The following is a 25148-nucleotide window of genomic DNA, read 5'->3' on the forward strand; positions in this document are numbered from 1 at the left end:
CCTCGCGGCACCACAGGCCCAGCCAGCACGAAACAAGCCCACACAACTCCCCTCTCCCCAGATGGGCCACATGGAAAAGGAAAGCAAAGCTATCATTATTTGCAGCCCACACGACCATGTGCCTAGAGAAGCCAAAAGAATGCGTTCAAAGAATGATGAAAACTGGGAGAGGCGGGTGCGAGCGCCCTCCGATAACTGTGGCCTCCCGGACACCAACGAAGCCCCATCAGACAAAGCCCAATCCGACAGCATCGGGTTTTCTGTTTGCCAAGGTCGCTAGAGTTCTTCCCACCCGGTGACGGGAAGATGCAGGAACCCCACGGAGAAAACACAACCGAGATACAAAGGGCCATCTGAATAAATGGAGAGAGATGCCACGTCCGCCAGGGGAAGGGCTCGGGGCCCTAAAGATGTGAGTCATCTTCTGATTAATCCGTAAACTCAACGCAGCTACGTAAAAATCCCAACTGCAATTTTTAGGGAGCCCTGCAAGCTGGTTATAAAATTCACCTGGGAAAGGAAATGCGTGGAAACCACCGAGGAATAAGGGGAATAATCCCCAGGCAGCCGGTCCACCGGATGGGAGCTCACACAGAGAGGCCGCAGTGAGACCTGCGGAGCTGGGGCGAGGGAGGGTCCCCAGCGGCGGGCGGAGGGGCCCGGAACCCGACTGCGCACGTGGCAGCTTAGCGCGGGGTACGGTGGCATTTTGAATCCATGAACCAACAGAAAAGGGGAGACTGTCTCACATATGGTGTGGCCGTCCACGTGCAGGATGGTGTTGTGTTCCCTAGTTTAGATCAAATGTAAAAATAAGTAAGGAGCTAGGCATAAAAGTGTATTACCAAAGTGCTAGGAAAAAGGACACTTGCCCTGGATAAATATTGTTGAGATGAGTGGCTCACGAATCCCAGAGCCCATAAATGAATATATTTGACTATAGAAAAGTTGTAAACTTCCGCGTGACAAATGAAACGTAAGCAAATATTTTTTTAGGAGTGACAGACTGGGAGAAGTTATTTACGGCACAAGTGAAAACATACGAAGAGCTTTTTTAAATCAGATTTTTTTAAAAGGGAAAGAACCGGCAAAGACCATAAATAGGCGGTTCACAGGTAAAGAGATCTAAAGGGCCCGTCACATGTGAAAATACGCTCATCCTTGTTTCTAATGAGGAAAATGCCAAATAAAGCATCGAGGCTGCGTATCTCACCCACTGTTCGGCGAAAATCAGACACTGACAATGTCCGGCAATGAGACGATGTGGGGACCTGATGGACGACAAGTGACATCAGACGGGTGATGGCTCCTGGCAGGGCGAAGAGGCTCCTGGCAGGGCCACGCGGCCGCACCTACAGCAGAACTGCGCATTCCTGCAACCTGGTAATGTTTCATCTTGAAAACAGAGTCACACACAAGCCTTGCTCATTGTAGTAATAACCGGAGAAAAAAGAGGAAACTGTCTAAATGTCCACCCGTGGGAGACGGTGAACTGCACCGCATGACAGTCAAGCACAAAGTTAAAACATGACAGTGAAAACTGCAGGTAGTTGCCCTGCCGGGCGTGGCTCGGCGACTGAGCGTCGACCCGGGATCCCGGCGATCGGGGTTCGATTCCCGGTCAGGGCACAGGCCCGGGTTGCGGACTCGATCAAGGACTCTCTCATCATCGATGTTTCTATCTCTCTCTCTCCCTCTCCCTTCCTCTCTCTGAAATCAACAAAGATATATTAAAAAAAAAAATCTTTAAAAAAAAACACTGCAGGTAGCAATACTGTGTTGTATATTTGGAAACTGCACAAAGAGCAGATCTTTAAAGTTCTCATCGCAAGAAAGAAAAAGCGTAACCCTGTGTGGTGAGGGATGTTAACTGCACTTACTGTGGTGAGCCTTTTGCAATAATACATTTATCAGATCATTATGCTGTGTGCCAAAAACTAACACGATGTTATGTGTTCATTGCATCTCATTAAAGAATAAAATAAAATAGCCTCCCTTCCCCACCCCCCAAAAGCACAGAGGTATGAACGGGCACGGGGGGGGGGGATCTGAAAGGCAGGCAGCCATGGGAGGAAAGAAAATTGCGGGGCCATATGTACAGCTCGTCCCATTTATTTAAAAAACAAACAAACCACACATAGATTTGTGCAGGCTCATATCTCTATGTAAATGCACGAAAATGGAAATGTCACCCTGCTGGCAGTGGTTCCCTCGTGGAGGAGAGAGGGGTGGGGATGGCGAGGGCACGCTTTCACTTTCTGCTCTCTGGGCTTCTGTTTTGTTTGAATGCACTGCCCAGCTCTAGAGCATGTCCCCGGCTCTGCCAGGAGGTCTGACCTGAAGCCACCGTGGCACTGACAGTGGCAGGAGCTCTGATGCTAGGATTAATATTATTAATATTATTACTACTACCTGTTTGTAGGCAATGTTCCAAGTAACTATTTTTTACATTTAAAAAAATTGAGTTATAATTGACAAACAACATTATATTAGCTTCAGGTGTATAGCATAACAATTCGATATTTGTATATATAGTGAAATAATCAGCATAGTAAGTCTAGTTGACATCCATCACCACACAGTTAAAATTATTTTTTCTTGTGATGAGAACTTTTAAGGGCTACTCTCTCCACAACTTTCAAATACACAATACAGTATTATTAACTGTAGTCACCACGCTGTGCCTTATATCCCTGGGACAATTTATTTTATAACTGGAAGTTTGTATCTTTTCACCACCTTCACCCAGTAATTTTCACTTTTTAAATTTTATTAAATGTGTTTTTATTGAATTTAGGGAGAGAGGAAGGGAGAGGAAGAGAGAGAGAAACATCAATGATGAGTCATTGATTGGCTGCCTCCTGCACGCCCCTGACGGGGGATCGAGCCCACGACCCGGACCTGTGCCCCCACCAGGAATCCAACCTCGATCTCCTCGATCCTAGGCCGATGCTCAGCCGCTGAGCCACGCCAGCTGGGCAGGGCTGTCAACATTTAAAGATTGCCTCAGCAAGCACGAAAGTGCTTAACCTAAAGTCTTTCTGACAATTTTCAAGATGCCAAAAACATAACGGGTTTTAAAGTTTGACTTTAGAGAAACGTATTTGCATTGACGGGGTCCGGAGAAGCAAGACGTGTTTCAGCGGCCGGGGGCTTTAGTTCTGTTCTGTATTTTCGATTTGAACTTCTGCACCCTCACTGGCTACCTTCCTAAGAGAAAAAGCAGACGTAACACATGCTGATCTGCAGCAACCCTTCTTTATACAAAAAGAAAAGAAAAGTGAGCCCGGAGGGCAGCTCTGCGGCCCGGGCCAGCTGTGTAAAGAGCCGGAGCCGGCAGCCCTCGGATCGGATCGGAAGCGGCCGACTTCCCCATTTCTCTCGGGACTTGCTGTTTGATCTTTCGGCTCCTTCCTGTGTAGCCATTTTCACCACGGGGTGGAAATGTGTTCACCCGGGCCAGCAGGAGCACACTCGTTTAGGTGCAAAGCATGGGTGGGGCTGAGGGGTGCAGAAAGTTGGGTCCAGGGTGGGGATGGGGACATGGGGGGGCAGGGAGTGGTGTCCCTGGGCACCTGGGGTCAGAGACGGTCTTGGGCCTGGGGCTCCCCAAGGTCTGGCTCAATCCGTCTGAAGGCTGAAGAGGGGGTGGGAGGCGGGGGCAGGGGTGCTGTTGGGAATCTGTCTTCCTCTCCCGCCCCCCAGTACTCAACATTTGCCTTTAAAAGAGCCATTTCCCTCTGACACGGGCGAGGAAGGAAGCTCGTCTTCTTCACTGTTTCCATTTCCCCTTTTCTCTCACCCCAAGCAGAGGCCACTATCGAAGGTGCTGCGTGGTTGACACGCATTTCCTCCCAGACTGGAGCCACAGGCCGACGGCCCGGGGACGCGGACACTGCCCATCACCGCACGGGCTGGCCGGTGCTCCAGGCCCGTGCCAGCATCCTTGGGAAGCCCCCCGGGGCAGGAGCCCTCTCCACCTCCCGCCGCAGGAGCCTCGCGGGATATTTTTACGCTTAATCGCACATCCCGGAGATGCTCTCCGGCTCGCCTCTTTTCTCCCCGTGACGCCCTTGAGGTGCTCTGGCACAGACAGAAGTGACAGCTGGCAGACAAGCTCTGAGCCCGCAGCCGGGAGTCAGCCTGCGGGAGCTCCTCGCGGGAGACGGAGCCCGGGGCGGCCCCGCTGAACGCTGCTGCTCCCCCCACGCTCCCCTGCTGTCCTCCCGTCACCCCGCACCCCGCGCCTGCTGCAGCCACCGCGCCCCACCCCGCCGAGCAGACTGTGGAACAGCCGCCCTGGGCTGTCCCCTCTCCTAAGCCTTTGTTGATGTCATTGTCACAGAAGGAATCAGAGCATCTTAGAGCATGAAGGCATTTGCAGGTCTCCAGCCCCCCTCCCTCCTTTTAGAGGTAAAGAAATGGAGGCCCTTCCTCCCTCGCTCATATTACAAATTTACCCTTCGTTCGACCAGGTAGCCAATATTTATTGAGTGCCTACTGTGTGCCAGGTGCTCTTGTAGGAGCTGCAGAGACAGTGGTGAGCAAAACAGACAAGGTCTTGCCCCGGCCAGGTGACTCAGTTGGATGGAGCACCGTCCCGTACACCAAAAGGTTGTGGGTTTGATCCCTGGTTGGGCGCATGTGGGAGGCAATCGATTGATGTTTCTCTCTCACATCAGTGTTTCTCTTCCCCCCCTTCCCTCCTTTCCCCCTCTCTAAAATCAATAAAGTATATCCTCAGGTGAGTATTAAAAAGACAAAATAAACAAAACAAAAAACCAGACAAGGTCTTAGCTCCCTGGGTCTTACATGCTCATGGTGGAGACAGATGACAAATGAGTGAGTTGATAAATTGCAAAGATAGTCACTGTGGTGGGTGGAGGAACGACCCCCTCAAAGACACCCGTGTCCTGGGCCCTGGAACCTATCAGGACGTAATGGGAGTGGGGGAACCAAGATGCAGAGGGAATTAAGGGTGCTAACATGCTGACCTTGAGCTAGGGAGGGCGTCCTGAATTATTTAGGTAGGCCCACTCTAATCCTGAGGGCCCTCATGAGGGAGAGAGGGAAGCGGGAGAGTCAGACCCAGAGAGGTGGCCCGGGGAGAAAGCCTGGACCGCCGCTGTTGGCTCTGAAGGTGGAGAAACAGGGTCACGAGCCAAAGAGTGCGGGTGGCCCCTAGACACTGGGAAAGGCAAGAGAATGAATTTTCCCTTGAGCCTCCAGAAAGGCTCAGTCCTGCCAACACCTGCTTTGGCCCAGTAAGACCCATTTTGGACTTTGGACCCCCCAGAACTATAAGATAATACACTTGTGTTGTTTTTAAACCACCACACGTGTGGCAATTTGCTCCAGTGACGATCAGAAACACCGCTGCAGACAGTGTTAGGGGCTATGAAGAAAAGTAAGTCGGCGCATGGTGGTGAAAGAGAATCGAGCCTGGTGTGGCTTTACGTGGGGAGACCTGGGGATAACCTCGGGCGGGCGGCCACAGGGTGATCTGGGGCTCAGAGTCCTAGTCAGAGGTCAGAGGAAGTGCAAAGATCCCAGGGCAGGGAGGAGCTTCATGTTCACGGGCTAACTGTCTCCTCGAGGCCTTCCCAGGAAGAGAGAGCCATTCTATTGTCTGGCTTCCCAAGCAGCCAGTGGCCTTTCTTGCAGATCTCTGAGTAACCTTCAATACTTGTTTGAATGTCTGGTTTCCCCCTTTAGAGCCTGAGACTGTGTCCTCATGTCCTGTCTTTGTCCCAGTACGCCTCTTCTTAGAGTCTTAAGAGTATAGATTTGCCAGAGACATTGGATTTTAGAAAGCACATTTCAGGATTTCAGAGCCTTTACTCCCAAGTCACACGGGAGGATAATTATGGCAGAGAGACAGGCAAACACCCTGATGGGCCATCAGTCTCCCAGCGAACAGCCATCCAGGGAACTCCCTACTCTCTCATGGTGAATCTCTCTGTGAAAATGACTAACTGATCACCTCCCCTTCAAGCTGTATAGATCTGGGGCTCAGGGGATAATCTTGATAATTGCTTGTCTTCGGTTTCCCAGCTGAATGTCCCTTGAAGGCAGGGACTGTGTCTATGAGGTTGATGATCGTATCACTGGTGCCCAACTAAGAGTTTCTGAATGAAAGAGCAGATGAACTGGTGGCTGTGGGGAGTCCCTGAGCTAAGTCACGCACACCCTCAAGGAGTATGGCGTGGAGATAACGCTATAACCCCGACGGGACTCGGCTTAAGAGTAGGGCCATCTTGAGCCTCATTGAAGAAGGCTGATGCCATACAGCGCGCGGCTGGCTCCACAGCTGGGCCCAGCTCCTGCGGCCGGGGAAGCACAGGCCAGCAGCCCAAAGTGACAGGAGCATCCCACCCAACCGGGCTTTCACCTTCTAGCCGGGGCACCTCGATGGCCAAGGGCCAAGCCGAGGAGGGGGAGGGTGGTCTGACCCTTCAGCCATAGCAGGGCAGGTCAAATGGCTTCTGTAGTTGGTCAGTGACGAGTTGTATGAACCAAGCAAAAGTGTTATCCCATCGGAGCCCGAGTTTCCTTGTATCTAAGTGAGAATGAGAAAACCTCCTTCAGAGGAGTCAAGGGGAGCGTGGACAGCAGGTATCTGGCCCCGGGAAGGGCTCAGTAAGTGAGAGCAATGACCCAGACTGAGGAGGTGGCCGCACTGGGAGCTATGGGACTCTCCCCCTGACCCCTCTGCTGCCTACTGGGACCCCAGGCACCAGCCCCTGCCCTGATCCCAGCCTCTGTCTTCTCCAGTCCTTCAAAGATGGGGTGACATGGCTCAGTGAGCAGCCCATCCATCGATTGTTAAACAATGGTTCGTTGAGTCACGTGCCAGGCACTGTGCTGTGTGTGTCACATAAACCCCGGCTTTGGTCCCGGAAACCTCCCTATGTGAGAAGCATTGCCGTTACCCGAACATTTCAGAGGAGGAAGCGGAGGCCGGGAGATAAGACTGGGGGAGGCCTTCTCTGAAAACTGCTGCAGGAACTAGTAAAACGTGCTGGGAAGCAGCTGACATCCTCGCGTGGATGGGAAAAGGCAAGGCCTTTATGACTCAGGCCTAAAATCCCTCAAAGAAGACAACAGATGGCAGGACCAGTTAAAGAAGGCGATGGCCCCCCCCAAGCAGGCTTCCACCAAAATGAACATCTCAGTGTCAACATCAAAACCCGCATTGGAGGGAGTGACAGCAAACCCGAGACTGTGGACTGGAGCACCGAGCCCAGGATGCAGAGGAAATAGGCCAAAGGCTCGAAAAACAAGGGTGACAAGTCGGCAGATACAGTGGACACTGTGGTAACCGCAACAAGGGAAAACAAGTCATAATTTTAAATGAAACATACAGCTCTTTCTATATTCTTAAGGGGACAGCAGAATTAATTCATTCAGTAAATATTTATTGAGTGCCCACCATATGCCAGGAACAGTTCTAGGGCAGACAACAAATATATCGAGTACTAAGTATATAAAGTCGGGTGGTTACAAGTGCCATGAAGGAGACAGAGGAGGGCGAGGGCTCAGGGAGCGACAGGTGGGGGTGGATAGTTTCATGGAGTAATCAGGGAAGGCCTCTTGGGTGAGGTGTTTTCTTAGAGGAAAGATTCTCTGCTGTTGGGTAATGTTAAGCAGCCTCTTGCCTATCTGAAGGCTAGACCCAGAACCTGATCTTGAAGGTGACCTTGACAAGAGATGCTAAACCAGTCTGCAATAAACAAGTAATAGCTAACATATTGATTATTTTTGAGCTTTTTCTGGTTAGAGTTGGAGAAAGTAGTATCGACCCCCCAGGACGTTTGGCATGGAGACACATCACAGGGAATGCCTGGGAGGGGAGGGGGGTCCCCACAGGGTGGTGTAGGCCACAGCCTTGGAGAGGAGAGGGTCAGGAACTGTGAGTGTCAGACCATGACTTGTGGGCTTTTGGTGCAGTGACACTTGGTATTCAATTTAAATTTTTCATTTTCTACTTTGAAATTCCTGTGGGATAGTCCACACCTTCGCATGTTAGGATACTTTTAGCTGCAGGTAAGAGAAAATACTAATCAGCTACTTGAACAAAAAAGGAATTCATTGCCTCACAAACAGGAAGTCTGGAGGCAGGGTAGCGAGCAGGCTGGTGAATTCTGTTCAGTTAATTCAGTGGCTTCATTGAGGGCCCAGGTTCATTTCTTCTTTCCGCTCTGCCCTCTGCTTGTTAGCCTCACTCTCCAGCTACCTGCTCTCGTGGTTGCGAGATGGCTGCAGCAGCCCCGGCTATCACACCCTATGACAGCTCCCAGAGGCAGAAAAGGGACTGTTTCATCTAAGACAAATAAATCTTTACCAGAAGAATTTTTCCTTCACATCTCACTGGTTACACCTGCATCCTAGTCCCGTACCTAAACCCACCACCCACAGCTGGTGCGGGGGCCGGGTGAGACCTGATATGGGCAACAAAGAGGAAATGGGCCCAGGTCCTGCGGCGACGGCTCGGAGCACGAGGAGCAGGGAAAAGATGCCCGGGGTGGGGTGGGGGGGAAAAGTAAAGACAGTTATTTGGAGGTGGAATGACAAATGGAAACTAGAAGGGCTGGAATAGAAACATACTCAAAGACCAGACAGAAGGAAAGTCTTCTGAGCCCAAGCAAGACCCAAGTCTGCAAAGCAAACAGGCTCGGCACATTCCAGGAACTAACAACGGAAGGGAAATGGCAGGGGTGGAAAAGACCTCCCACCAGCTTCGGAGCAGGGAAGGGGAAAAACGGAGTCCCTGCAGGGAACCCGGTCCCAGCCCGGCGCTGGGCTTGCATTTTGGGCCACTCGTGTTACCAAATTCCTCAAGGCAGTGGAACACCTGTATGGAATTTTGAGGGACAACTCGGTTCCCAAGAATTTTATCTCCATCAAATTCCCTTGTGAGTGGGAAGGCAACCGGGAGGTGTTTTGAGATATCCAGAAGCTTGGAAAACAGACCTGTCCCTGGTCCACAGAAAGTCACAGAATAAAATAATAGAATAAAATTAAATTAAAACGCAGGCTTCTAGAGGTGGCAGGGACTGCCTGGCCACTGTGGACCCCCGCCAGGCCCGCCGTCCTCTCGCGAGGCAGAGTCCTGCAGGGCGGCCCGGGCCCTGCACGGCGTCTGTCGCCTGCGTCTTTTCTGTCCCCTCTTACGCAATGTCAGGAAGTGTGTGTTAGAGCCACATCCTTCACCCGGCGGCTCAGACGGAATCTTTACTTCACTCGGTGACCACTCAGAAAAATAACAGCTGCCACCCTCTTCCTGAGCTTAATAACAATGGCTCAACCGTTTGCCCGCCAGGACCCCTGTGACGGAACAGCTCTCAGAAAGTTGCTTTATTGTCTCCCTGCGAAAGCCACACTGCCCCGAGCAAGCTGTCACCGGGCCGGGACCAGGAACTGAGTCATGAGTCTCTGCCGAAGGCTCGAGCCCCGGCGTTTCTTCCAAGTGGGGAGGGGACACGGGAGGTGGACAGTCGCAAACCCCCTCGCCACCTGCACCGCCTCGCAGGCCGCGGGCTCTGGTCCCGACTCGGTCAGTACCCTGGATACGATCCGATCCAGGCCGTGAGCAACGGCAGGCAGTTCACAGCAACGCCGATGGGGCTGGGGACTGGGGCTGGCGTTTAGTTTCTGCTTCTTTCTTCTCGGTAGGAAAGATATCAGGAAGAGAAAGAGCCGGGTGGAAGGTTGTAGGAACGGAGCCTTGGTTACTCCGGGGCCTCATTTCTCAAAGGGCCCCATTGCCTTTGACTGTGGCCTTGGGTTTGGGGCAGCCAGTTATGTGACAAGCCTGAAGGCCACTTTGTGAGCCCCGTGGCCTCCCCTCACTCACGCTCAAGCTGCCCACGGGGACGCTGTGCTGCCTCAAACGTGTCCTCGGGCTCCCGGGAGGAAGTGGTTTTAAAGGTCAGCGGGAGCCTGGCGGCTGGTTCTGGACTCTGTGCTCCCAGACAGCCCACTTCCCTTCCAGCCGGGAGAGGAGCTCGGGTTTTACAGAAAACCCACTCCTGGGGCGGGAAGCTCGGGCCCTCCCCCAGCCTCCCCCAGCCCTCGGAGCACTGCCCCCCCTGAGGACCGGGGGCTCAGGCTCCCGTGCAGAAGGTTCTCCGGGTCTGAGGGTCCCGCTGGCTGCTGTCACTGAGACAGGGAAACGCACAGCGCAAGGTGCAGCTGAGGGAGCCCGATGGCCACAAAATCTGCCACCCCAGGCGCTGCCTACAATCTTCTAGAAAACTGCCTGTCTCCTTCCTCCCTCCCGCTCCCCCTTCCCCGCCGTCTCTCTGCCCCACACCTATTTCTGCCCCTTCTGTCAGAACTGCCCCCGGCCCTCACCCACTCCACTCTCTCTTGCCGTCCTTCCCCTCTCGCCTCTCCCCAGTGTCTCTCTCCCTCTCTGTCTTTCTCATTTCCCTCCACTTCCCTTCCCTCCCTCACCTGAGCACGAGGCGGACCTGGCTTAGGCTGGTTAGCGGCGAGATGGTTTGTCGGATGTCTGCTCCCTCTCACAGCAAATAGAGACAGTCGTGTTAGTGGCAACCGCTCCCCATGCTGACCCCCCCCCAGGCTGGGTATTTCACACGTGCTTGGGGGAGACACGAGAGAGTGTGTGTGTGTGTGTGTGTGTGACTTGCACTTCCCAGCGGAGTTATGTCCCCACCCAAGGCCACATGGCTGGCAAAATCTGGAATCGAACCCCCTGGGAACAGAGGGGTCTGCCTTGGTTCCAGGTCCCTGGCTCATTCACGCAAGGGCCAAATGCCACTTGCGATCCGATCTTCTCTCCACCGTGGGAAGGGAAATAGGTCTCTCTCCTTGAGAAGCGACATCGCCTGCCTCCCTGTCCCCCTGGGGCCGAGCCCGACCTTCCCCAGGGGACCCCACACCCAGCCAGGTCTGGACACTGGCTGGCGTGGGCGCCACCTTCTGCAGGCCTCAGCTCCGTCCGTACTGAAAACGAGGGTTCCGGTGACATTAGTTTGCCTCTTTCCCGCCCATCGCCGATTTTTCGTAAGTCTGCGGCGTGAGACTAAAGTCACCCAGTGTCAGGAACCTCCTCTTTCTGACTGAAAGGGGACAGTGCTTGGCCCCACTTCTCCAGGTTGCCCTTCAAGGAACGAAGACAGAGACCCAGAGGACTCAGAGGCTCCGGTTTTCTCAGAAGGAGGCAGACCCGTGAGAAGAGCTACGGTAATTAACATAAGAAAGCGGCGGAAGCCTCTGGTGCCTCCCCCGGCGGCGTTTCGGGCCGGATTATTTTGGGAGTCTCATTTTACTTGGTGGCCCTATGCAGATTCAGGTCTAAGGAATGAGTTATTTAGAAACTGTGGCTGAGCTCAGAAAAGAGCATGAGGTTTTGCCTCAACATGAAAAGAGGAACTCGAGTTAAAACGAGCGGTGATCCTGTTGAAGCTCCCTCAGACCTGGGACTTCACCTGACTGTGCGCCTGCCCGATTCCCTTCCAGGAGACACCTACCCCCATCATTTCAGGAAGGAGTTGTATTTCTACAGGAAGGCGTATCTTAAGGATGGGCACTTCCCCGGGCTGCCTAGGCCCCACAGCTCCCTGTCCTCGGGTAACTTGGTGTTGGGCACCAAGGAGGTCACAGGCCCAGCACTGGGGTCAGCAGCAGACATGTCCGGCAGGGCCACAGCTCTCCTCGGAGACCCGCCTGCCTATCACCCTGGCTGAGTGTGGGTCTCAGGTAGCCACGCTCTGTCCCCACAGGTCTACCCCCATCTCCGAGTGGTGGGTGGGCGCCTGCTCCAAAACAGCCGATTTGCACACAGACCTGTGGCCCCTGAGTGGCCCATGCAGAAAAAACGGTTGGTGACTGAACCAACCACATTCCCTCTTGAGACTGGGAATGAGTGAGCCTGTTCGTGGGAGCAGAGCAGACCCACGGAGAAGGGCTGAGTTGTGGGCCCAGGTCCCAGGCCTTCTCCCTCCTTGCCCTGGGTATCTCCGCAAAGGCTGCCCCACCGCTCACATGAATCAGTCAACGTGAGTCTCTGTTCTTTGTCACCCCCAAAACCTAGTGAGGGCCCCTGATTCTGAAGCTGCTGCGGGACTGGCAGCAATCACAGGAACCCTTGATGTGTGGACGTGAAAGGGAACAGACGCCACACACAGTCTAACATTTACAAGCCCTGGGTGCAAGTTCTATACGAGAAGCCACAAAGTCATGTCTTTCCCAGCTTAAGGCCTACTCATACTTAAAGTCTTCTTCCCTTTGAAGGAACAGAACAAACCACAAGGGGGAAAGATCAAACACATCGACCAACTTTTAACTTACGAGCGATTAGACTCCTTTCAGCAAAGCGCCTATCAAAGATGCCACCCAGCCAAGAAAGGTCATGCAGACCTAGACTTGGAAAAGATTGTGGAGGCGGTTAAGGCCCACTGCCTGCCCCACGCAGCCCTCCCCTCGGCGGCCTGACAGGTGAAGCCCACCTGAGAGACAGCTGTTTTAATGACGAACAGCCACCAAGTACTTGAAAGGATGGTCGTGTACCAGGTGTGCCAACATTTGTTCCTGGTGAGCAGGCTGAGACATGTGCGCGTCCCAGACTAGCAAAAACATTGAAATGGATACGCTTTTTTTAAAAAAGATGGGTTTTTTTTTTATCTTCACCTGACGATATTTTTTCCATTGCTTTTTGGAAAGAGTGGAAGGGAGGGAGAGAAAGAGAGAAAAACATTGATGTGAGAGAGACGCACATCAATTAGTTGCCTCCTGCACGAGCCCTGACTGGGGCTGGGGATTGTGCCTGCAACCAAAGTATGTGCCCGTGGCTGGAACTGAACCTGGGATCCTTCAGTCCCCAGGCCAATGCTCTAGCCACTGAGCCAGACCAGCTAGGGCTGAAGCGGTTACTCTTTAGATACTAGCGCAGAGGCACAGACGGGAGGGATGAAGAACCCAGAAGCAACACTCAGCCTGACCTTGATTGGGTGGCGCAATTCTGCTTGAGCCAGAACTTGCATCTCCCATGGAAGCCGTGCAGCAAATAAACCCCTGACTCCCGAGAAGGCAGCTTCATGACCACCTGGGTGGCCCAAGCATGATCTCAAGGTCTCACCGTCTGTCCCAAGTTGCTCATTGATTCAAGTGACTCCTTTGATCCCCAGAACTAGCCTCCCCAAAGGCATTCTGCTCAACACAGCTTCTCCCTCTTGACACATGACCAGCAACTTGTGCCCCAGGGACCTGCCTGCTGCCCTGCCCTTGAGTCTAGCTCTGCTTTTATTACTGCCTCCTAGTCCTGCACAAAATGCACTGTTCTCTTCCCATCCTGGAACCAGGGATTGTGTCCCTTCCACTTCCACTCTCTTTTTAACTAAACCCCACAGACCCTGTCACTGCTCCTCCATGACACCGTGTCCCAACCCTTGTCTATCCTAGCTGCTCCGGTCACCACACGGGAGCCCTCCCCCTCCGTCCAGACAACAGCGAGTGACTCTTCTGCCCCCACGGAGGACGCTGAGCGCGTCACCTCCTCCGTTCTGGCCACCCCCTGCTCTCTTCATGCAGCCAGATAAAAATAGCTCCCCTGGCCACCACATCATTCCGCTGTGATGCACTGTGGTCACACAAAGCCCTGGTGTTTTTCACACAAACTACGCGTAGGGGGGTCCTTCCGACCTGGACTGGTGCGAGCTGGTTTTTCGCTAACATTTCACAGTAAGTTTTACACATTCGGACTTTACACGGTGCGATCGATGCCATGAGCCTCCATCAGCCTCTCACGGCGCAAGATCTCTACGAATGGAAAGTGCTGTTTCAGGTCCTGAGCCGTGTGCATCTCCTGCGCAGTGTGCTAGCCCCTGGGAGGGGACAGCCTGTTCTCCTGCACGCTCCCCCTCCTCTCCTCCCTGGTCCGTGGGCTCTCACTCCTTTCAGCCACGCAAGGAAACGACCGAGGAGCCAAGCGGCCCGCTTTCCTTCGCCTCTGGGTCCGTGTCTACCACCGCTTCCCCTTCACGCCCGTGAATACAGATGATGTCTGTTACATCCGCTCCATCCCGGCCCAGAGCAGGGTCATTTTGCAGGGTCACCATTTCCCTGCTAAGCCACCCCCACCCATGGGCTTCTGGGAGAAAGACAGGCTCAGCCAGGCCTTACTGTCTCGGCTGCTCGGGCCACCTGCTCCCCAGTTCTTCCTCTTTTTCACACTTTTGCCACCAACTAGGGCTCCAGTCAGCTCAGACGTCTCGGTTTATCAAGGACTCACCTGAACGGTGAACTTATCATCTTCGTTGGGCAGAATCCTGTACGTGTAAACGCAATTCCGATACCTGAAATGGAGCAGAGGCGGGATTAGAGCCCACACAGGGATGTTTTCCTGGTACCTGACATGACAAGGGTCACTGACGTGGCTCGGGGCGTCTGAGCGCGAAGTCCCCGAGCTCTGGAGCTGGCTGTCCTGAGGGGCGACAGCCCTGACATCAGTGATCCTGGCCTGAGGCACGCGAGCCCCTCCCCGGCCCCTCAGCCAGGAGCTTCGGGCGGAGGCAGGCGGGCCCTGGGGCATGATTCATGTAGGTGCTCGGCCCTGCGGTCTGAGCTAAAGCCGTCCGCCAGCGGGGAGAGCTCCTCAACCTTGGAGCCGTCATATTGGCCAAAGAACAGAGGCAGGCGGGTGTTTCAATCAGAAATAAGTCTCCAGTGGGGCTGGACAAGGTGGGGACATGCTGAATGGGTGCGGGGCACAGCCACAGAGAGGGGCCACACTGGCCAAGGAGAGGCTGGCTCAGCTGTGGGTGGAGGCCTCCCTCCTGCTGGGCTCCCCTTATGCCCTGTGGCCCCCTCCCTGGACAGTTTGCCCCACAGGATCATTCTCCCAAAGTTCGGCCACCATCCCATCAGAGACCTGGCTTTCCCCCAAGGGCTGGTGAGTGAATCTTGAGGTTGTTTTGAATGAGGAAGAGCCAGGGGCCCTGGCTTCTTTCTACAGGCTCCACCTTCCTTTTGTTTGGGGTCCCCCGATGTGAGGAGGAAGTGGAGGAGCTACTTTTTACTTTCCTGAAACCTTTGCAAGGAAGGGACGTTGCCAGGTCTGAGCACCTTGGGAGAGGAACACAGTGGTGGGGAGTCCAGCTGGGCCCAGAGGATAGGAGTTCCAGGGAATGCTGTTCGGGTTTTATACTCTTAGTTGAAACTGCTGCTCTGTTCTCGCCCTTCCTACCCACCATAATCGTCCCCCCATTTCCTCCACTTGAGATCCTCATGATCCTTGAACTGCCCACCCCTGCTGGACCCCTAGGCAGGGGCCACACTCCACTTACAGGCACTCGTTTTGTTTCTGTGATCAAGACAACAAATACCTCATTCAAAAATTTCACGTATTTCGCCCTGTTTGCGTACCTGGCACTTCACGAAGCATTTATATGTGTTACTGTCTAACTAGATTTTAAAAAGTATACACTAGTGCCCTGGCCGGTGTCGCTCAGTGGTTAGAGTGTCAGCCTGCACACCGAAGGGTCGCAGGTTAAAAATTATACACTAGTTTTAAAATTTTAAGACCCTATGGGAAGATATAAAGAACAAATGTCTCCTTCCCTTTCTCCTGTGAGCCCAGCTTCTTAAATTTACTGCTCCTTTTTGTAAATCATTCCAGAGCTTCTAAACATGCACAGAAACTGATAGATGCATGCCTTTGATGTGCAAATGATATCATGCTCTATTTGTTGTTCAGAAACGTGCTTTTTTTTTTTTTTTTTTAAATACTCACCCAAAGATATGTTTTACTAATTTTAGAGAGGGGAAGGGAGAGAGAGAGAGAGAGAGAGAGAGAGAAACATCAGTCAGCCGCCTTCCATATGCACCCAGACCAGGAATCGAACTGGCAACCCAGTTATGTGCCCTGACTGAGAATTGAACCTGCAACATTTTGGTGCATGGGACAACACTTCAACCAACTGAGCCACACCAGCCAGGGCCAGAAATGTACTCTTTTCACCAAAAAAAAATATATATATATATAGATAGATAGATAGATAGATAGATAGATACATATATGTATGTATCTTAGAGGTCTTCCCAAGTTATGTTCCGCCTTGTGGTTGTATAGTCATTTACTTGTCTAGACTATGATGATGGACAGGTGGTTATTTTTTAGCTTTTTACTATTATAAATAATGCCGCCATGAACATCTGTGTTCCTACACCTTGCCTACAACTGGTGAGTTCAGAGTTTAATTTCCCCTTCAGTAAACTGGGGTCACCAATAACATTACATCTACCCTGCTGTTGTGTAGACGAAGTGAATTAATGTATGAAAAGCATTTAGAAAAGCCACCCCCACCCCTTTCTGACAATGTGAGACACTCCCCTGTTGAGGTTACTGGTGATGGTGGACCAGTCACTAGAACGAGAACAGCTGGGCGGAAGGACAGGGCTCTATTCGGATGGAGACTAGCAATCCCCTCCCCATGAGGTGGTGTCACTTTTTGCTCTGCTAACCGGATATGAAAGTGTCTATTTCCCCACACCCTGCCAACGGGCTGCTATCAGACCTTTCAATCTTTGCAAATCTGAGGTGAGCGAAAAACGAGAGCTGGCTTTATGAAAAAGGTTGAACAAGGTCTCGCATGTTTCGCTATTTCTGTCTCTTGTTCTGTGAATTCCTTCTTATGCTTTGGGCTCACTCTTTTTCGTATCTTCTGCTTTTTTATCTGTAAGACGAATACATACTACAGTATCGTTTGGAATTATGTATTTTTAACAGTGTTTATTAACTTCTTTGGGGGGTTGTTTGTTAAGCTGTGTAGAAGTTTTACAGTTTTATGTGGGCAATTGTACAGTCTCTAACGGCTTTGACTCGATGGACGCCTAAAGGAAATTTGGGAGAGTGTTGAGGGTCATTTCACTCCCACGCGTCTCTTCATTTCTCGTTAGAAAAGTTTCTTCTATCCTCTCCCTCTCATCTGTTTAATTCCCATCTTTCCGTTCCCCGTCCTGTATTCAGAGCTCAAATGACATCACATTTGGCTTCTAGCAGATGACAAGGTGACTCTCCAGTCCACTGCCACCTAACCCCTGGAGTGGTCCCAGGAAACAGAGGCCCAGCCCTGCACCCAGCCCAGCTCCCCGAGGCCCACTCCGAGGCAGAGCCTGCCAGACAAATGCCAAAGAGCTCGAACCCTGCTGTGTTCTCATCTTGCACCGCTAGTCCTAGTGACGCTTCTTCCTGTCACTATGCAAATGAGGGCAGGGCACGACGGGTCCCTCGGGTCCCTCGTTTGGCTGAGGGCAGCTGATTTGTGGAGGAGGTTGAGCAGGGCCAAAACATCAGCTTGGGGACAGAAAGACAGAACACAGGGTCACAGGGGAGGGACTGAGACAGCCACGCAGAACAGGAAGGCCTTTTATGACTCTTTCAAAGACGTTCTAGAAACACTGAAACAAAGGAGCTGCTCCGCATGACTCAGAGCGATCAGAATCCAAAGGCAAGCACAATAGGGAGAGAGGACACTTCGCCCTTGACAGGCGCAGCTCAGCCCCTCCTGTGCCTGGGGCAGAGGCGCCTGTGCCTGGGGCTGAATCCGGAGAGATCTTCTAAGGGAAACGGCTGCACACAACCCACCAGGGAGCAATCACTCCAAACTGCATACCTGGGGGTGCTGGGGGCTGTGCAGGGAGGTGGAGGCGGGCACTCCCCAGCCTCCCCCACCAGCAGCTGCCCTTCAGTCTGGTCCTAGACGCACGCACACGTACATAGCTGTACACAGAGAACACACACAGATACGTATACATACATGTGCATGTACGGATACAGATACACAGTGAATCCATATGTATACATACACAGCCTTACATGGAAAATGTTTAGAGTGAAGACCCCACAACTAAATCGTCTTTTACAACCACTGCTCTAGGACATAATCCAGACGACATTCCCATTGCTGCCTGGGGGCCATGGTCCTGTCCAGCCCTTGCCTAGCTCCCTGGGGTGATTTAGGAACAATTGAGGGTGCTGACGCTGGTCCTCAGCTGCTAATCCTCCCAGCGCCTGGGTCCCATCTCAGGGTAACCGTGTTGGGAGGACTCCCGTTGGACACCCAGGTTGGGATGGCGCTGGGTCAGAGGTGTGTAGTCCTGCTACTAAAAGAGATCGCTCCGTTCTCCAAGGAAGCGGGGCTTAGCGCACATTTCCCACGTGACAGCCTGGTGACAGCAGGTGCCCCCACCCTGCAAGCAGGAGAAGAGGGAGGCAGATGCTTCCCCTGGAAGGGACATTCCCAGATCAACCCTCAGCGGCTCGGGAAGTTTCACTCCAGTGCAAGAGGCCCAGCAAATAGTAGAAGCAAGGGACACCATTTTTTTTAAGGACTCAAAGGTGTTACCTCCACATTGCATAGAATCACTGCAAAAAGAAAGACAGACAGACAATCTGGAGGAGAAACCTGATTTGCGAGCTCGGTGAGATTTAAGAAACCATCGTGTCTTCGAAACTGGAAAAATCCACTGTGAAGACCGAGCAGCGTGAGAGAAGGAAGACTGGTTAGGAGGGTGACACCTGGGGCCCCAGAGTCAGCATTCGACCCCACAAGAGGTGTTATTGGTAATAAGAAATTGAACCCAAACCGTCTGGGCCCCGGTACTGGGGAATACAATGCTTTTCTAACTAATGGACAGGGGAGGAAGGGCCTGGTCCCCGAGGCCTGTTCTCGCCACCTCCCCCAGGCCGGGCCTGTGGCCACCAGCTCCAACCCTGCCTCCCAGGTGCCACACTCCTGGCTTCCTGGGAGCCCAGGACTTCAGTCCTCAGCACCTCCCTCCTGGATCGGAACCCGTCCCTCTGAGGGTGGCCTCCGCCTCGGCTCGGCTTAATCTTCGCTCTATGTGGTTTCATCCGGTAGTTAGTCCTGGCATCCGCGCCCCGGACCCCTTTCTCCCTGAGGCTTCCAGGCTCAACCCCAGCCCCAGCAGCCACTGGCCACCCATGGGTCACTCGAGTCCCCTCTCTGCCTCATGTCTTTGCGCACTGCCTCTGAGCAGGTCCCATAGATAGCTCGGTGTCCCCCAGAGGCCCCTCGGGCCTCCAGGAAGCTGACGTGACTCGCTGCTTAGAATTATGGGAAACGTAGAATTCCCATATGACCCAGCAGTTCCGCCAAAGACAAGAGAAATCAAACGTCCACACAAAAACATGTTCGTGAATGTTCGTTGCAGCTTCAGTCACAGTAGCCACAAAGTAGAAACAACCCGATGTCCCTCAGCTGATGAACAGGAAAACTAAATGTGGTCCATCCACACAAAGGGCCATTATTTAGCCACAGAAAGGAAGGCCTCGTGGTGCCACGTGATGAACCTTGAAAGCATTATGCTAAGTGAAAGAAAGCCAGACACAAAAGGCCGCATAATGTATGACTCTATTTCCATGAACTACCCAGAAGAGGCAAATGGCTAGAGACAGAAACTAGACTGGTGGTTTCCAGGGGCTGGGAGGAGGGAGTGACTGCTGATGGGTACAGGGTTTCTCTGGGGGACGACATGAAGAAAATGTCCTGGAATTAGGTCGTGGTGGTGGGTCACAACCTTATGAATGACTGCACACCACGGAATTGCACACTGTGCAAAGGGTGATTTTATGGGATGTGACTTATACTTTAGTAAAAAATAATAATAATAACCGGATGAGTAGGTATTTCACCAGTGAGGATACCGGGAGGGCACAGGGAGGCTGGCGTCTCACAAAGTCTAGACCTCACACCAGATCTAGGCAACCACAGAGGGCTTCCTCATAGGGACCGTGCCGCGTGGCATGAATCAGGGAGAGAGCAGGCCTCCGTCGGCAGGGCGGGGAGGCAGGCCTGGCTGGGAGGAGCACATCTCATCACCACGCCTGGGGTCGAGCCCCAGGAGACTGGCCCAGGAGTCCGCAGGCCTCCGCAGCCTCCGCTCCCTCCTGGGCTTGCGCACAGAAAGGAAACTCAGGGGAGTTGTCCCTGGACAGACTCTTAGGCAAACCAGACTTCAGGAGCCCGTGGCCCTCCGGCTCTGCTACTGGCCACTGTCTGCGCCAGCATTTCCTCTGCTTTCTGTCAATACCAGATATAAAAAACAGTATTTGCGTTTGCACAAAAGTAATTAATGAGCAGTGTCAGCTTTACTGAATCTTTAAAGGGGTTGGAGGAAAGAGGATTCTATCGCACCACAGGAAACGGCTTCGCACCTCTCCTGGACCCTGCCGCCCTCCAGGTCTCTCTCTGTGGTTCTTTCACCCGGGGTCTCCCCTCCAGGCCTCCCCCAACCTCACTCATACCCAGGCTTGCTGTCTCTTCCCTCTTTCTCCCTCCCAAGAACAGCATGAGTTCAAGTCCTGGCCCTGTCATTTATTAGTCCTGTAAGCATGGCTCATCACCGAACCTCCCTGGGCATCAGTTTCCGCTTCTGTAAAATGGGAACAATAACAGCCCTTGGTCCAAAAGCCACTGCGGACAGAGTGAGGTGATACGCGAAAGCAGCCCAGAGCAGAGCTTGGAGCACATACGCGCTTCATGAGCCTTCTGCTGTTATTTTAGGCGGAACGGGTTAGCAGCCACCTTTTGTTAGCAGAGCCAGACTTGGGGCCTGCTCTCCCTCAAGGGGACTGTCACACTGTCTTCCCAAAACAAGTGCAATGCCTTCTCTGAGGGGACCTTAGTGACTAAGTGTCCTTCTGGTGCTTCTTCATCTTTCTGGCTCTGCCAATAAGGCCACCAAGCCCAGGCTGCCTGGTACCCTGTCCCCAGGAAGGAGACGGCCTGTTTCTGGGCAAGCTATGTGCTGAGGGAAACAGACCGTTTCCGTGCCACAGCTGCCGGACCAGGCTTTGGCTTCTGAGCCAAGGGCAGCACGTGCATGCCCTTCCCCCAGGGGAGCCAACTCTCTCTGTGTGGTTTGGTGGGAACTCCACCCAACTGGGCAGCTCCACATGGGATGGTGGCTGATGAAGCCGGTCCCAGTAAGCTCTCTGGGGCCCAGGATGTTCCCACAGGGAGGGCAGGTTGTGGCCCCAACAATGCCAGGCCATCGCTCTCATTCTGCCTGTGCAGCCCAGGCAAGGGGAGGCTGTCCCTGGCCTTCCCGTGTCCCTGGCATTGATGGATCCCCCCATTCCCAAAGGCATATCTCTTCTCTGCCGCACAATACAACCTACAGGTGCCCTGGGCCCTGCGTGGAAGGTCAGTCCTGGTGGGAGAGGAGGGCACGACCTTGATGGCCTCTTAGCATCCTCCATCCAGGACAGGCTGGGCAGCCCCCAAGTGCCCTGTAGACTCCCTGGAGCAGGGCCAGCTCTGCTGGCAGTTTTGAGTGATGCCAGGGAAGGCTGACATAGACCTGACCCGGGAGAGCCCAATGTCCCCCTCGTTCTCAACCCCCTGCCACAGACAGCAGAGTTGGACCCAAACCATGTGGTCAGCTGCCTGAGGTCTTCCCCCTCCAGCTCTCTACACCCCGAGATAGGCCTCCAGGGCCCCCCCAAAGCAGAACTTTCTGAGTTGCTAAGGAGAGATTGGGGCTTTCCTGCCCAATGGCCGGTGGCAACGCTGACCTCCCCAGAGGAAGTGCAGGTTTGCTAGGCCTGGGGTGAATGTGCCCCTCAGGTCACATGGGCAGCACTGAACTACAGACTTTTCTTTGGTGTCCCCCTGACCCCCCACCCAGTTCCATTTAAATAGTCAAATCCTGTCCTCTTGTCTCACGAAGGCCGCCTCTGAGGAAGCTACACTCAGTTCCTGGAGCTGGAACACAGCACCTGAACCAGCAGCTGGACCCCCTGCCAGCACACCAGAGGGCACCAGAAGCAGCTCTGGCCCGCCCCGGGGCCCAGGCAGGACGAGGTGTGGGCACCTGGCTGTAAGGTCTTTTCCACGTGGACATTTCTAGAGCATCTCTGTGGCTTCCCTCAGCAGCCCGGCGCGCTTTCAGAGCAGGGTTATTAGGGGGCCCTGACCTCACACCTGCACCTCACAGGGCCCTGCACCCTCGCTGACTTCCAGAGACAGCAGAGGGGTGAAGCATCACTTCTGCCACCTCTAAACCTGAGGAAAGCCCAGCTGCTCCTCCCTCGTCAGGGTTCCCAGCACCAGGCCGGGGGCCCAGGACGGCGCGGGCCAGGTTTTCACCAGCACACGGGGAACAGAGAAAACTGAGGGCGGCGGATTGTTTCTCAGGAAGTTAAATCTATTTGATTTAAAGGACTGGCTTTTCAATTTTTATTTTAAAGAGTATGTTCTTTCTGCCTCTTTGGTGTTCAAGGAGGCCTTCTCTCATGAAACAAGCTGTTGGGAGGTGTCTTTTATTTAGTTAGGTTTTCAATCTCTTTAATTGTCAAAATTAAGGATAGAGGCAAAATGAGGTCTCCCGGTTTGGTGGTCCATGGTATCCAGCTGATAGCGGCTCCTGACCCGGCAGGAAGCGTAGCTTCCCCCACAGAAGAGAGAGGGGAGCCCTGGGCCTGGAAGGAGGGCTCCAGACTGGCGCCTGGGGCCTTGGGGATGAAGGCTGAGAAGTCCAGGCCTGGGCTAAGAGGGTGGTAGACATCTGTGGGCAGGGTACCATGGGCCCCTCCCTAAGGTGCAGACCCCAACACCTGCCACAGGTCTGAGAGTAACTCAGCGCAGGCGGTGCGGGTGAGGGGATGCGAGGGGAGGTGGAAGAATGAATATGGGAAACCTGGGTCCCAGTTTGCCACCGGCCAGCAGGGCAGTGCAGACAAAGGCCTCAAGCTCTCCAAGCTCCATCTGCTCACCTGCAGAGGTTGCCAAGGCTTCTGGTCCCAGTCTGGCTGGCATGACATGCCCAGTCTGGAGTGAGAGACCCTCGCTCCACATCTGCAGCCTGAACACAAGCGCAGGGCCCATCAGAGACTGCTGTGCAGACTAGGGAGCTGGAGCCCTCTCTCCACAGGAGGCTCACATACGCGGACCCTAAGGAATCAGCCCTGGCCACAGTCCTGCAGGGCAGGGGACAAATCCACATAGGCCCAGTGAAGTCCCATCAGAATCTCCTTTCCGGTTCCAAGGCCCGGTTGGCGGGTCCCCACAGGGGCTGTGTCTGCAGTCTGGGCCTGAGTCCCTTCCCCGGCGTGTGAGTGGGGGGGGCAAAGGAAGTTGGCTTTGGGAGGTGGGGCGGCTGCTGCCACAGTGAGAGCTCAGGCGCTGGGCCAGCTGTGAGCCTGGGTTACTTTCTAAGTACTCCCAGCTGTCCCTTGTAAACACTCTGGCCTCTTGCTGTCACCTGGAACCTATCTTCACACCCCGCTCAACAGGGGCAGGAGCCTGGTTGTCTGGGGCAGCCGCTGGGGGCAGATGGCCTTGGCTTTGACTATGGCCACTTGTTTAACCTGTCTGAGCCTTAGTTTCTCCTTCTGCAAAGAGGGGTGAGAACAGAGCCCCCAGTTCAGGTTTTTGTGAGGATGAAACTGGATAACACACAAATGCCTAGACTCAATGCTCCCCACTGTTGCTCCTGCTTGGAGAGGGGCAGGGACCTGCCAGCTCAGAGGGACCTCTCTGCAAGCCCCGGGCCACTCCTGAGTGGTGCCTGTGGACACACCCTTCATGCGCCCGGCCCTGGCACTGCCCGAGGCCCCAGCTGGACGGTCGGACCACAGGGCTGCGGGGGCTAGAACCTCCTGTAGATATGGGTCAAGAAGGGTTTTTTTTAAGGGAACTTTCAGCAGTGGCTGGTTCCTCAGTTGTTAGGACAACTGGCACACTCAGCAACATGCAGAGCCGGGGAGCAGGAGAGGTTACAGCTGCAGAGAAGCCCAAGCGGGCGGGGACGTGGCCGAGCCGAGGCAGGGAAAACAGAGGCTCTCACAACCTGAGATGGTGACTTCCTCTGTGCTCAGGGCCCCAAATGCCACTTCTGGGTGAACTGAAAGTCCTCTCAAGACCTCTCAAGACCCATACTCATGGCTCCCCCGATAATGGCTTTCCCCAAGGGCCTGAGCCTGGGCACAGGAGGGTCCCCCCTTGCCCCATCTGTTTGCCATGAGCGTTTGCACACTGTGCAGCTCTGAGCAGGCCCTGAGCCACCAAACTGCTCCCGGACACACCCACCCCCATGGAGCCCTGAGCTTCCACCAGCCTCAAGGAGCCTGCACCCCCTCTCCTAGCCCTGGAACCTTGAGGATGCCCGGCAGCAAGGCTCCTGGGCAGCTGCGCTGTGTGCCCAGGCCTCGGGGCGGCTCTGGAGGGTGCCAGAGCTGCCAAACCTAAACTCCAGGGCCAGCTGATCCACCATGGGCCTGGCCTGGGCCCCCGACAAACCTGGGCAGCATGCAAGCCAGGCCGCTCCATGCCACGCCACAGGGACCCCGTCTCGGCGCCGGGCCCCCGGCTGAGCCCCGGGCCGCCAGCTGGGCCCAGAGCTGGTTTCCCCCCCTGAGTGGGGTGTCTGCACCTCCGTGCCCGGGCAGGGGCAGGCCCGGGGAGGGCAGCGGGGCGGCGCGGTACTCACAGCACGCAGAGCGCGTAGGCCCGGGAGATGGACTCGCTGGCGCGCACAAGGAAGCTGCCGTCCTTGCCGGTCCTGGAGAGCAGCTCCTCGGCCTTGGCGCGGGTGATGTTGCCATGGTTCCAGCAGGGGACCATGGCGGGCGAGGGCCTCCTGGGCCGGGCCGGCGGCCACCCCGGACCGACACGCCACCGAGGGGAGCCGAGGCCCCTGCACTGCCACCCCTGCCTGTCCCCTCTCTGTGGCCCCAGCTGCTGCCACCGGCTCACTGACCGACGACTTCCTGTTTCAGGCGCTTTGCGAGGGAAAGGAAACGAGCTGAGAGAACTTCCTCATTGCAGGGACCGAGCGGGAGCCGGGCCTCCACCTTCCCACCCCACCCGCCAGGCCCGGGCCTCCTCCGCCCACCGCCCGCCCTTGCTTTCCTCCCATGGTCGCAGTCCCTAGGGGGTCCAACGCCAGCCGATGTCCTGGGGGGATTGGCAGCTCCTTTGGTGTCAGGAGGCTTATAGCTGGCCCCTGAAGGAGCAGGACCGGGCAGGCGAGGCCACGCCAAAGCAGTGGCCATTCAGAGGCCTGTCCCTATGCCCACGTGGGGTGGCCACGCCCTGGACGGATCCCTCAGCCTTCTTCCCTGCCCCAGAGCTTTTCAGCTCCCTGTCCCTCTACCC

General features: G+C 54.4%; 1 protein-coding gene across 1 annotated transcript in view; it reads right to left on the minus strand.

Moving 5' to 3' along the window:
* INPP5D (inositol polyphosphate-5-phosphatase D) overlaps positions 1 to 24742 on the minus strand; it is an 82046-nt gene extending 57304 nt beyond the window's left edge. Inside the window, exons 1-2 of the mRNA XM_081142005.1 lie at positions 24481 to 24742; positions 14258 to 14321 (exon numbers count right to left, since the gene is read on the minus strand). Coding sequence (XP_080998131.1) covers positions 14258 to 14321; positions 24481 to 24614 — 198 coding nt within the window. The 5' untranslated portion in view covers positions 24615 to 24742. The remainder of the gene's footprint in view (positions 1 to 14257; positions 14322 to 24480) is intronic.
* Positions 24743 to 25148: the final 406 nt, after the last annotated feature.

This window comes from Miniopterus schreibersii, assembly GCF_964146895.1.
Source record: "Miniopterus schreibersii genome assembly, chromosome: 7".
In the NCBI taxonomy this organism is placed as follows: Eukaryota; Metazoa; Chordata; class Mammalia; order Chiroptera; family Miniopteridae; genus Miniopterus; species Miniopterus schreibersii.